The 13,279-nt window shown below is 50.2% G+C and overlaps 1 protein-coding gene across 1 annotated transcript in view; it reads left to right on the forward strand.

Annotated features, from left to right (window-relative positions):
* LGR6 (leucine rich repeat containing G protein-coupled receptor 6) overlaps positions 1 to 13,279 on the forward strand; it is a 107,318-nt gene that overhangs the window by 51,460 nt on the left and 42,579 nt on the right. The window contains exon 4 of the mRNA XM_065698227.1: positions 6,637 to 6,708. Within this exon, the coding sequence (XP_065554299.1) occupies positions 6,637 to 6,708 (72 nt within the window). The remainder of the gene's footprint in view (positions 1 to 6,636; positions 6,709 to 13,279) is intronic.

A 13,279-nucleotide genomic window follows, 5' to 3' on the forward strand; every position in this document is an offset into this window, starting at 1 on the left:
AGGATTAGAGAGCATAGGGCTGTTTACTACGTCTTCTGAAGATGTAAAGTATGAATCCTGCCCTAAATCTCTGGGCTTAGAGATTTATCCATCCCCTGCATTAGGCAACAAATCAAAGGAACTGAGGAAAAACCGCAGCTCTCCCACCCAATTTCAACAAGAGGAACTTTCTCCTCCAGGAACGCGAGAGCTTTTAAAGCCGCTTTTGATCAATTCCTATTTGTGTCAGGCCCAGGTAACTCCTGATGCAGAGTACTAGAGCAGTGCCTGCCTTCTGGAGGCAGTGCAGGTTGCAGAAAGGGGAGCAGCATGTTTGCTCTGTCCTGCCACCCAATGCACTCCACCACAATGCAGTACCAGTGGCACGTCCACCGGTGACCCTGTTGTGAGGAATGGCTTGAAGGCTTAGAGCATTTCCAACTGGGAAATGGTTGGATGGAGAAGCTTGCTCAAGGCTGTCTTGTGAGAGCTGAAATCAGTGTCCTCATGCTTCAGGACAACCTCATTACCACTCCTTACCAGTGGGGCAAGGCAGGGCTGGGCGTGATTGAAAGTAAACCCTCTGCCCATGTCCTGCTCCTGCATCTCCGGTGTAAAACTGGTCCATGGGCAGCACAAATAGCCTCAGATGTCTTGGTGCATGCAGAGGGCAGTCTGCGCCTTAGACACCGGCAGCCTCAGATCCCTGCTCCATCAACTCCTCATTTGCCTCCAATCACTCTGTTGTACCCCACTCCACCCTGTCATCCTCAAGACCTCTCTTCACCTTCCCTGGTGACCTCCTCACTGCCTGCTCTGCATGGACACAGGCCAAGTGCAGGGACCACAGAGCACCACGAGCTTCCTCACTGATGCACTCAGAGCCAGTTTCCACAGGGTGCAAAGCTGCTGGGACCCCTCTGAGAGGAGCTTCACCGATGGAGGTCGTGGGGCAGGTGGGAGAGCTGTGAACTGTGTAGGTCCATGGTCATCATCCCTGGTCCGTGTTCATCATCCCTGGTTCTCCACACTTGTGAAAGGGGAGTATAAGCCCCAGTGGTCAATCCCACAGGTGCTCACTGCAATGGGGAAGCTTATCCAAGTGGACAACTTCACAGGAGGACCAGCACAACTTCTGGGGCTCCTGGTCCTGCACATGGGTTTGTTCTTGTGTCCGAGGTGTGCTGGAGGGATAAGACACTGGATCCTGCAGCCCAGTGAAGAAAACCAAAGTGCTTCATTCAAAAACAGTGAGAAGGATCAGAGGTCTGATGATGATCTAAAGGAATAATGAGTGAACCGAGGTTACTTAACCTGAAGAAGTGAAAGGGGATGAACACAAACCTTTAAGTACAAGCAGCTGCTGCAATAAGGAAGGAAATGCATGTGCTCCATATCTGAAACAGGACTAGCAGGTTTTGGAGCAGACGGCACCAGGGACGTTCAGGACAGTTTATGTCTAGAGCTGTGGATGCTCTGTCAGAGGGTGCCTGAGGGTTGGCAGTGACAGGCATGGCTGGAGTTGGGAATGGCTGCCCCAAACATGACCAGCTGAAGCCTGTAGGCATTCAGGAGCTGACCCACATCAGTATCAGAGATCTCACCTCTGGTGACAGGAGTGTCCCCCATGGGGACAGCTTGGGGATGGTAGCAGTTTTCATAACGCAATATTAACGTGCTGATTGCGGTCATGTGCATGTCCATAAGTAAACCCTTGCATTCATGTTGGGCTGTCAGGGGGGCTGGTGCTTTCCCGGTCTTTCCAGAGAATTAGTTTATCCTTTAGAAAGGATGGGAAACACCCTGGGATTTCCTCCACAAACCTGCCTGTGCAGATGGTCCTCTCCCTGCCCTCGCAGTGAATCCCAGAGCTACTGGAAGCAGGACGAGATTCTTGGCTCTGCCTCCTCCAGCTGCTTCCCTGCACAAAAACCACCTGGAAAGTGGCCATGGAGATAGGCCTGTGCAGAAACCACGCAGGAGTACACCCGCGGAGGCAGCTGTGTGGAGACTTGAAGGAGAGCAAGCGAGGAGCCAGGCTGCCCGGCTGCAAAGCGCGGTGACACAGGGATTATGCCAAGATCCTCATACACCGAGCCTTGAGCCGAAGGCGAGATGTGGCCTCCTCAGCTCCCCTCAGTGGGTGCAGGCTGGCAGCAGGGGCAGCTCTGAGGTCTTCTCAGCCGATGGGAACATTCCTTTGTGAAAAGACATTGCGAGTGCACCTCTCCCAGGGCGCTGGCCAGCCCACACCTGCCCCACAGAGGCTGATGCTCTTGGTCCACACTTCAGTAGATCAATAGAAACCAGAGCCATCGGCTGGTTTGTCTGCTCTGGCAAGGTCCTTCCCTGACAAAATTAACTCTTTGGTCCATGCTTTTCCAGCCTTGGAGCTTTCCAGCTGGAATATGCCACCAGTCTCTGGAAAACTGGAAAGTTGCCTGTCCTTCCTCTGGAGTTGCCTGAATGCCCCTTACCTCCAAGTGCCCTGAATGGAGCTCCATCTGCCAGGAAGCATCCATCCCAGCTGGCAATGTGACTAAGCTTGTGCTGCCACGACTTAACACCACATCCCACCCTTGCACATGTATCCCTCTTCAGATGCTCTCTGCAGCACAAGCAGGATTGCCAGGCCTCTTATTCCCGCGGCTGAACATGCTGCAGCAGCAGCAGCACCTACTAGCCAAGAAGGAATTCCACACCAAACTCCGTGGGGAAAGACTCCAAGTACAACCACAACCTGAGCCTGCCTCACCCCAAAATGTGGAGGCCAAAATGCTTGGGCGCATCCTTTTGGCCGCAGACCCTGCACCCACAGCAGCCAGCTGGGGTGGCCCACACTGCTGCTCCATTCCTCAATGAGCCTGTGGAGCATCCAGACCCAGCGCTGCCCACAGCCTGCCTGCACCAGCGTGGTGACTCGGTGCTGCCTGCAGCTGCTCCCATCCACACACTGTCCCAGTGCTGTCCACACTGCTCTGCATCCAACTCCTATTGGATGGAGTGAGCCTGGCAGGATGGCCTTGCTCCACACGTGCCACGTTTCCTGATGGATGGACTCTACCCAATGGCCACCCCCACTGGTCCCTCCTTCTCTTCCCACCTTGAGCTGCAGCCATAGCACCTCGTGTGGTTCAGGGCAAGCACTGTCTAGCCTGGCTTGTTGAGCATACATCAAAACATCGCCAAAAAGAGCCATGTTGCCTCTGAATGGCAGGTCTGCAGGTGGCTTGGGACACTTCAGGAATCCCCAGAGAGACCTTACGTCTACTTGTGCAGAGCAGAAATAGCTTTGAAACAAAGGGAATGGTGTGGTATATCCAAGAGACGCTCCCATGGGGAGGGAAGAGAAACGTGCAGAGGTTGGAATGTCTTTAATCCCCATGCACAAGCTCCAGGCACAGTTGCCTCAAGCAATAACAGCCCTTTGACTGTTCTGGCTGAGTCACTTCAGTTTCCCAAGATGGGGACATTTTATCATGCACAGGCCTGTACTTCTGAGGGCTGTAAGTCTGCTAAGACTGTCTTGTGCAAGGATGCTGGTGTGATGGGACCCGATCCCAGCATTTTTCTGGTCGTTCAGGCATGGTCTCTGCCAACAAACGATCCTCCTCCTTCTGAAAATAAAACATGACCTCTCAGGAGCTGTGATTTATGCTGGTTCCTGTCAGGCTGCTGTTGGTAGCAGGTTGCTCTACCATGTCTGCAAGTGTCTGCAAGCTCCAGTATGGTCACCACAACAGTGCCAACCAAAGGTGGCAGTGAACTATCCAGACCTGCTTTTGAGCACTTGCTGGCCTGAGTAGTCCTTGCTCACCATATTCATAGAATCATAGAATAGTTTGGGTTGGAAATGACCTTAAGATCATCCAGTTCCAACCCCCTGCCTTGGGCAGGGACACCTCACACTAAACCATGGCACCCAAGGCTCTGTCCAACCTGGCCTTGAACACTGCCAGGGATGGAGCACTCACAACTTCCCTGGGCAACCCATTCCAATGCCTCACCACCCTAACAGGAAAGAATTTCCTCCTTAGATCCAAGCTGAACTCCCCCTGTTTGAGTTTTAACCCGTTACCCCTTGTCCTGTCACTACAGTCCCTGATGAAGAGCCCCTCCCCAGCATCCCTATAGGCCCCCTTCAGACACTGGAACCTGCTCTGAGGTCTCCACACAGCTTCTCTTCTCCAGGCTGAACAGCCCCAACTTCCTCAGCCTATCTTCATACGGGAGGTGCTCCAGCCCCTGAGCATCCTCATAGAATCATAGAATCATAGAATATTTAGGGTTGGAAAGGACCTCAAGATCATCCAGTTCCAACCCCCCTGGCATGGGCAGGGACACCTCACACTAAACCATGGCACCCAAGGCTTCATCCAACCTGGCCTTGAACACTGCCAGGGATGGAGCACTCACAACCTCCCTGGGCAACCCATTCCAGTGCCTCAGCACCCTAACAGGAAAGAATTTCCTCCTTAGATCCAATCTAAACGTCCCCTGTTTCAGTCTGAACCCATCACCCCTTGTCCTGTCACTACAGTCCCTGACGAAGAGTCCCTCCCCAGCATCCCTATAGCCCCCCTTCAGACACTGGAAGCTGCTCTGAGGTCTCCACGCAGCTTCTCTTCTCCAGGCTGAACAGCCCCAACTTTCTCAACCTGTCTTCCTACTGGAGGTGCTCCAGTCCCGTGAGCATCCTCATGGCTTCCTCGGAGCTTGTTTCAACAGTTCCATGTCCTTTTTATGTTGAGGACACCAGAACTGCACACAATGCTCCAGGTGACGTCCCAAGAGAGCAGAGTAGAGGGGCAGGATCACCTTGGACCTGCTGGTCACGCTGCTCTTGATGCAGCCCAGGATACGGTTGGCTTTCTGGGCTGTGAGCACACACTGAAGGCATGTCACTGACAAAGATGTTGAACAAGACCAGTCCCAACACCGATCCTTGGGGGACACCACTCGTTACTGGTCTCCAGCCGGACATCGAGCCATTGACCACAACTCTTTGTGTGCAAGCATCCAGCCAGTTCTTTATCCACAGAATGGTCCACCTACCAAATTGATGTCTCTCCAATGTAGAGACAAGGATGTCGTGTGGGACAGTGTTGGACTCTTAATCAAGGTCCTTAGCTTGTCCAGACAGTCTCGTCTTGCATTTAATAGTGGCTCATCAGCCAGCACAGTCCTGTAGGACTTTACTCATTGATACAGCTGCTTGAAGACAGAAAAATGCACTCAGCAACTGAGAAACTGCACCAACCAGGGTGGTCATAGAGCTGTGTATGTAGTGACATTGCATGCAGCCATCCAGCCAGTTCTTCATCCAAGTGGTCCTTTCATCAAATCCATGTCTCTGCAGTTTAGAGACAAGGATGTCATGCATGACAGCATCAAACGCTTTGCACAAGTCCAGGTAGATGATGTCAGCTGCTCTGCCCCATCGCAGAAGGCCACCAAATTGGTCAGATGGGATTTCCCTTTAGTGAAGCCGTGCTGGCTGTCACCAGGCACCTTGTTGTTTTTCATGTGCCTTAGCATGCTGTCCAAATTGTTTGTCTGTGCCAAATTGGCTTCATTTTGGAACCAGCCCATGCTGCTGGTGGTCTGGAAAGTCTCTCAGTCTGTGTTACTGGTTGGGAAAGGGACTTGTAATAGATGGGAGACAGCAGGATCCAGCACGAGTATGACAATGGGTTTCACTTAAATATTGGCTCCAGATACTTCCACTTGCCAGCTCTAAACACTGAGCTCAGATTTCATAGAGCCACTGAGATCCAGTGTGTTTCCCACCAAAAACCCCACCAGCACTTCCTAAAGGCCCACTCTGTTCAGCTGTGCATCTTCTTGATTTTCAACAGACCTGAATTGTTGAACTCCTCCACTGGCCTGCAGGATGCCTTATCCCTCCAGCACATCCCAGCTGCAGAGAGACACCCATATGCAGGACTCGGAGCCCCTGAAGTTGTGCTGGTCTTTGTATAAATTTGCCCACCTTGATGAGCTTCCTATGGTCCTTCTCCATGCGCTATGCTCACTTCCATTCCTGAGAAGTCCTCCTGGGTCCTGCCCATTCAGCCCAACAGCTCCAGTCACCCACTCCTCTGAAGCTTCTGGGCTGGTTTGGGTTTTTCCACAACAGCTCCAGTTACTGCTTCAACTTGTGCTAGTGCCCCAAAGCCCCTTAGCAAAGAGCTATGGAGTGGTTCCTCACCCATTGTGTTCGCAGCTGTCCCACAAGTAGGATAAAAATCCTGCCCACAGGCCAGTTTCCACAGACCCTGCAGAGGTAACCACCACTGGCACACACTGGGAGTTTGTTCTCTTACACAAGTATTAATAGGGACAACTCGGCTGGAAGCACTGGCAGTAAGCACTCTGGACTAACTGCAGCGGAAAGGCCCCCTTATGGTCACATCCTTCCCTCACCAAGCTCACCCCTGGTACCCCTGTCCTGCAGGATCCCAGGGCTGCAGCTGGCCTGCCAGCAGCCTTAAGCTTGCTTAAGAGCCCTGAGTGACCAACAGGATGCTTTCCAATCCCTCCAGCTTTCCAATAGGAGTCCAGAACAGCTTCAGAAACAATCAGTGACACCCTCCGTATTGTGTCAGGGTTCTGGCTTTTTTCTTTTACATAAAGTTTTCTTTTTTCTAATTCTAGGATGCTGCAGAACAATCAGATGAGTTGCATCCCTGCGGAGGCACTGAGAGATCTTCCAAACCTCCAATCTCTGTAAGTCATTAAAAATCACTGCTGTGAGCTGCACAGTCCCTTGGGGGCCCCAGGGCTTCCCAGCACTTGAGTCATTAGTTCCTTTGTCAAGGATGTTCTGTCCCTTCTTCCTTTTCTTTTCCAATTAAAGCAAAGATTACTGTCACTTAGCTTAGAAGGGAGAGGAGGGCAGTTTTCAAGGAAGGAACATTGTCTTGGTAAAGGATGTTGAAATTACAGCTCCCCATGTGTGCACTGTGCTGAAAAGGCCACCAGCGCCAATGCATATTTCAAGGAATGATGGAAAATATCCACCCAAAAGGGGCTCTGTCCTCTCTGCTCTGGACCACAGTGGGGCAGGGACCTACCAAGGAGCACAGAGGACACTGATCTGTCAGCATGCGAGGTGGGCTGTTTTACCCAGATAGAGGGTATCTATGTCAGGGTAGAAATGCTTTAAATCACTTCTAGTGAATGAGCCATGAGAAGAAGCTGAGTCTGCAATCATGCTTTTCCTCCAGAGTAACTATATCCACAGCAGGTTTGTCCCACTGTGCTCGCTAAAAATCACACACCACTGAAGTAGCTGCAGTTTTCCCGAGTCAGGGCACACTTGCAAGCAGATCCTGAATTTAGGGAAGGGTTGTTTGGTAAGTGCCCAGCTTGTATAATCAGCACCACCGAAGCTTGTAAGAGCATTCTGAATTGGGCTGAACCACTGCAAACCGTAGCGGCACAGGGTGGACACTCACTGCATCTGAAGGCAGGTACAGAACTAAGATGCTCTGCTTGGTTTCCATTGGTGCTGCCATGACTTCTCCAAATGTAGTTGCTAACCTCAGGCCAAGAGCCTCTGGTGTAGGTCTGTGTTAGAGAGACTTTTTTGCTTCTCTCCTTTTCAAACATCTGAGTCATTTTCCACAAGTTTATGAGACTCTTGTGTATTCACTGCCAAAAGTGTAGCCAGCCTGGAACCCCTATAGGTCACCTACAGCGTGGTTTCCAAGCATTAACTGTCAGACTACCTAAGACCCAGTGTACTTGTGTTGCTCATTCTATTTGTTTTCCGTTCAGAAAGGGAAGAGCCTTCATAGCACATCATGACCATTGATGAGTTCCTATCCTTGTGGGGCACCTCACGGAATATTAACTCTCTGCTTTGCAAGTTGGCAACACATGCAAAGCAGGCAGGAGAGCTGAAAAGGGGGGTGAAAATGGGAGCCAGCACGAGTGGAACAGAGAGCTGTACTAGACAGAAAGGGATTGTGTGCTGGTTATTTTCTTGCTCTTTCAGATATTTGCATTTGATGTCCCCATTCGTCATCCTGGGATTCAGGCAGGATTTGAAGGGAAAGTGTGCATCTCTTATGGACAAGCTGGCACAGGAGAGGAAAAACAGGCTTCTCAATACACAAGTCTTTCCTCAGGGTTTATCGCAGAAGCAGCCAACTAAGTGAGAACAATAGCTTTGAGCATAGTTCTACCAATAGGACTTATCAGGCTATTCAAGGATGAGGTGGTCAAACAAGTGGGACAAAATGGGAAGCTTCAATAACCACTGTTGGACAGAGAGAGGTTGGTACTTACTGACTGCACAGCACCAAGCTAAAGCTGAAAGGTAGCAAAAACCTAACGCCTAAATGAGGCAATACTGGCTCTCCAAGTAATGGAAGGTCCTGAAGAGTTGTTCACAAGACAGCATGCCAGAAAAACTGGCTTTGATTCAGGCAAGCTTAGGTGAGATTGGAGGGACAGGGTGTTCCCCTGTGGATGCTCTCCAAAAGAATGCTCCCATTGCCCCATACCTTTTCTAACTGAGATGCAGTCCTGAGTTTTGGCACATACTGTTTTAAGCACACAGACTCCTGCAAACTCTAACACAAGTGCTGGGAATACAGCAAACTGGGCAGAGGTTTTCACTCATCAACTTAACTGTGCCAAGGGCATCCATGGATCAAGGGCACCCATTCCGTGTCGTTTCGTGTGCTGACCCAAAGCTTGGCTGCTCCAGGTTGGCTGCCTGAGCATCACCGGGTATCACTCACCAGGGACTTCATGTGCTCTGGACCCCTCCTCTTCCAGAGGGAGGCATCCACTTATATGGGTTCAGCACTTCCCGACCAGAGGTGCTCATGATTCACTCTGCCCCATGGATGCCAGCCAGGCTGAGGAGGCAAGTGTCAAATCCACCCAAATACCCCCATCCACATCAGACATACCTGTCCTTACAAACACCCCTCATCTCAGGTCCTCTGAAGCTGCAGCCATGCCCGTGGGGCCAGAACCAGACCTGCCTTGCTCCCTGTCAGCTACAGGATGTGGAGGCATCACTGCCTGGAGCCCCAGTTGTCAGGAAGGAGACCTTGGCAGGAATCACTAAATGAACACAAAGAGGAATTTAGATTTCAAAAGAAGAGAATACAACACTGGAGCCTGAGCTTCCTACCGAGTGTGAGGGAGCTGCTTCCCAGCAGGCTTGCTTTATCTGGGAAGCGTGTTGGGAAACCTGGTGGGGAGGATTAGAGAGAACATGCACACCTGATGGCAATGCTCTGAGCCCTGCTACGGGTGCCAAGGCTTTACGTAATGCTCTGATCCAGTTGTGATCCCCTGGCAGAGTATCTGGTTACCGGTGGTTTATAAGTGCAGTAACAACACACCATGTGTATTCTGGAAGAGTCGTGTGTCAGTCTAATTAACGACTTTGTGGTTTGTGAGCACTTACCTGGAGCAGATGGGCACTGTGTCTGTTCCTCTGCCAGGCAGAGGGAGTCCAAGGTATTTCAAAGTGAGCAGGTGTTATAAATTATAATTACCAGGCTTGCAGAGAAAGCAAAGAGAAAAGAAATCTGATGGATTAAGAGATCAAGATAAACTCTTGGGTTTTCTCCTTCAAATACTTATGGAAAGTGATGAGAATGGCTGGCTCTTTCTGCAGTTTCTCTCCCTTTGGGAAGGTGCTAAACGTGTATCTGGCTCATCACGGTGGGTGTTGTCTATAGCAGTTTGGAAGGGGAAGGGGGACTGGTGCCAGCCAGAAGAGTGTCAGAGCTTTTCCAGTACGGGTGGCTGTGTGGTGGCCTCAGGACACACCTCAGACAGTGTGGCTGATCCAGCTGCTGTTCCATCTGTGTATGGCTGCAGCGGTGATGCCTGGGGAGCAAAAGGCTCTAGGGAGAGGTTATAACAGACTTCCAATAGCTTACAACAGCTTCCAATACAAGAAATCTGGAGACAGACATTTTACAAAGGAATGAGTGGGACAAGAGGGAATGGCTTTAGGCTGACAGAAGGGAGATTTTAGTTAGATATTAGGAAAAAATCCTTCCCTGTTAAGGTGCTGAGGTGCTGGCACAAGGAGAAGCCGTGGCTGCCCCATCCCTGGCAGTGCTCAAGGCCAGGTTGGACACAGGGGCTTGGAGCAAGCTGCTCCAGTGGAAGGGGTCCCTGCCCGTGGCAGGGGTTGGAGCTGGAGGAGCTTTAAGGTCCCTTCAGCCCAAACCAGTCTGGGATTCTCTGATGGACCTACACCCAGTAGGTCCCATTCTCTGAGATCTTGGCCTTGCTCTCGTTTCAGTTCTCCTTTCTCCCTCACAGTCTTTGTTCACCACCTCCATCATCCATCCAAAACGCTTTCAGGATTCACCTGCCACTCTGGCACAAATCTGTTGTTCCCAGCAGAAGTCAGCCACAGTCCAGTCCCATCAGCACTGGTCCTGCTAACATCACCTTCCCATTCCTGATGGGAAAGAGTGACAGCAGTGTCTGTCCTCTTTACATCTGTCCTGAAGAAGGATTTGGTGTCTTCATAAGCTGATGGGATGCAACCTGGAGGACAGCTTCATAGACATTGCTCTGATAAATTTGCAAGCACTTTCATGTTTTCTACGAATATTTCCCATTATATTCTGATTTCACTCCAGCTTTACTTGACTCATAACCTCTTAACACTAAATCAACCTGATCTACATTCCCTGCATACAGGTTCATCTTGCCTTTAACTAAAATAATCCAGTTCTTCCAACCCATTGCCTTGCCACTTCTCTGACATCTTTAGCAGGAACCTTTTGGACTCTTACGGAGATGCACTAAAGACTACTTCATCCCCTGTTCCTCAAGGCAGGTAATGATTTTTATACATATGGCCAGAGATTAAAACGCAAAGGATGAATTATAGCAATTCGAGAACATGTGGACTTTGATGTAGACAAAGGCGGAAAGCTCTTCCCACCTGATCGGATCCCCAGAAGCATATAAATTCTTATGACAGAAGGAAGAAAAATATTACTTTGGAATCAGCATGGCCTGAAGAGCTCAGTCCATTCATTCCTGGTTTCACTTCTTTGATCTGTTGGAGATTTGACAGTTTGCTGTTAACGGCAATATTCTTCTCTGCCAATCACACGTGATGCAGTAAGGTTTAACAAAGGTGTTGTTTCCGTTGGGTGTTTAGAAGAGAAAAGCCATGGAAAAAAAACCCAAAACAAACAGAAATCTATGAAGTCAACGTCACGTTTCAGTGCCTTACAATCTGCTGGCATAGACGTTGCCTTGTGGCAAGACCACCTCAGTCCTGTGACACGATTTATTGGCTACAGGGTCTTTCTGCAGCACAGTGAAAAAGAGGGCAGGGAAGAGGAGTGAGACGGTTCTTAATGGCACTACCTATCTGAAAATAGACTGAAACAAAGCAGCTCCAAGTACTTGCTTGGTGCTGAGCATTGCTGAGAGCACAGAACCTTGAATTCCACATGTTACAGACCACCTTGCAGCAGAAAGCCTCTCTGTGGCAGGAAAGAGAGCCCAGAATAAGCACTAAAGAAGTTCCTTTCGCTCCAGAGGACATTTGCTGTTTAAAACCTTCCTGCTCCACACCCGAAATCCCCTGTTTTCCCTCAGGCCCCTCTCCTCCGCAGCCAGCTCTGGACAGGAGCACAGTTAAGTCAGTGGGGTTTTATCTCCATTCGTGTTTTTAGAAGCCTGGTCTCCATTTTGGCATTTCAAGTGTTTAATGGAATTCCTGCAAAGAAGGAAGTCAAGGAGTGCACACATCCAAGTGAGCACTGCAGACAGGCGTGACATACATCTGGATGCACTGCAGGTAACTCTCATGCAGTGGTGTACCTGTGGTGCAGTGAGTCCTTGCTGAAGCCTGGCTGCTGTCAGTATTCCTCACCAGCTGTATGGAAGCACGAACCGGCACCATGTGCTGTAATCCTTCCTCCCACTGGCAAATCCACTTGGCAGAAAGGGCATCACACTCTTTTATAGGGGCTTGATCACTGTGCTCTTGGTAGGACCCAACAAGCAGCTTCACTGCCACCCTTTTGCAACCCTCAAAGAAGAGCAGTGGGATCAGCCACGCTGGCATTTGCCATTGCAACAGAGCAGCCTGAGCCTGTTCTGTAGTTGGGAAGTCGAGGGGCTGGGACCAGGAGGCTGGTGTCTTCATGCCTCTGCTATGACTGGAGTGCTAGATCCTTCCCTCGTGGGGGAAGATCCTAAGATACCACCAGGAAGGAAACCAGATTCTTCTGAGTCATCCCTTCTCCATGGCCTCACTACACAACCTTCCTTCCCTTCAGGTAAGCTCATGCTGTGCCCACGCCTCCCTCAGGCAGACCAGGTGGATTTGTCTCCTCTGACCATAGCTGTCTGGATATTACTCATCCCAGCTAGTCAGCAGTGGAAAATTATCAGCATCTCCAGAGGGTGAATCATCCCTGCTATCTCAGAGCCCTGTCTGGAGGCATGAATCAGTCTCTGGAGGACTCTGGTTTTCTTTTCTGGCTATGGAAAGACCCTGTAATCGGTTTCAACTTCTGTGTGAATAAGGCTGCACGAGATGTGTTTTTCCTGCCCCTGGAGAGCAAAACCAAAATGTCCCTCTCCTCATCCCTCACTTGTATCTGGCAAAAACAGATCACCAAGCAACACACATCATCAGAGCATGGGTACCAAAGCAGAGCTGAGCATCTCTCTGACGCTATTGCATGCCTCACCCGTGCACGCAGTGTGTAAAGAGCAGCAGTTTCATCTCTTCATAGACTTTAAAATTCTCTGGAACGTGCCTCTGATTCCTCTCTTGAGACTTCATTTTCCAGCTTTCCCATTCACAGAGCTGGTTGGCAACACTTGAAAAGGGGGGGTGGTGAGTGACACCCTTGCCATGCCCCAGCATCTCTAGAATTCACCGGCTGTGCTCCCAAGGGAAGAGGTCACAGCACAGGTTGTATGGCTTGAGCTCTATTTGTCTAGCAGTGGCTATACCTACATGGCTGTGCCCAACACGAAGTGTAGGCGCCGCAGAACTTTTCTATACTGACTACTATATTGTTCCTCCCTTTCTCTGGGCACGCTGCAATGACTGCAGTAACCACCTTTCAATAAGCAAACGTCCCTCAAAAGAGACTCTGACAAACACAAAAGCTTAATTCCACCTTCATACCCGTCCCATAGGCCCTGTCAGTTCCAGTCTCAGGCTCTAATGGCCTTCAGGAAAAGGCGCATGCTATCTTGACTGCCCTCCCATTACCTAGAACATTTTAGACACTAAAGAAATAACAATAACCATAGCTCACATCCACGATCC

Source organism: Lathamus discolor, chromosome 19 (genome assembly GCF_037157495.1).
Source record: "Lathamus discolor isolate bLatDis1 chromosome 19, bLatDis1.hap1, whole genome shotgun sequence".
Taxonomy (NCBI): Eukaryota; Metazoa; Chordata; class Aves; order Psittaciformes; family Psittacidae; genus Lathamus; species Lathamus discolor.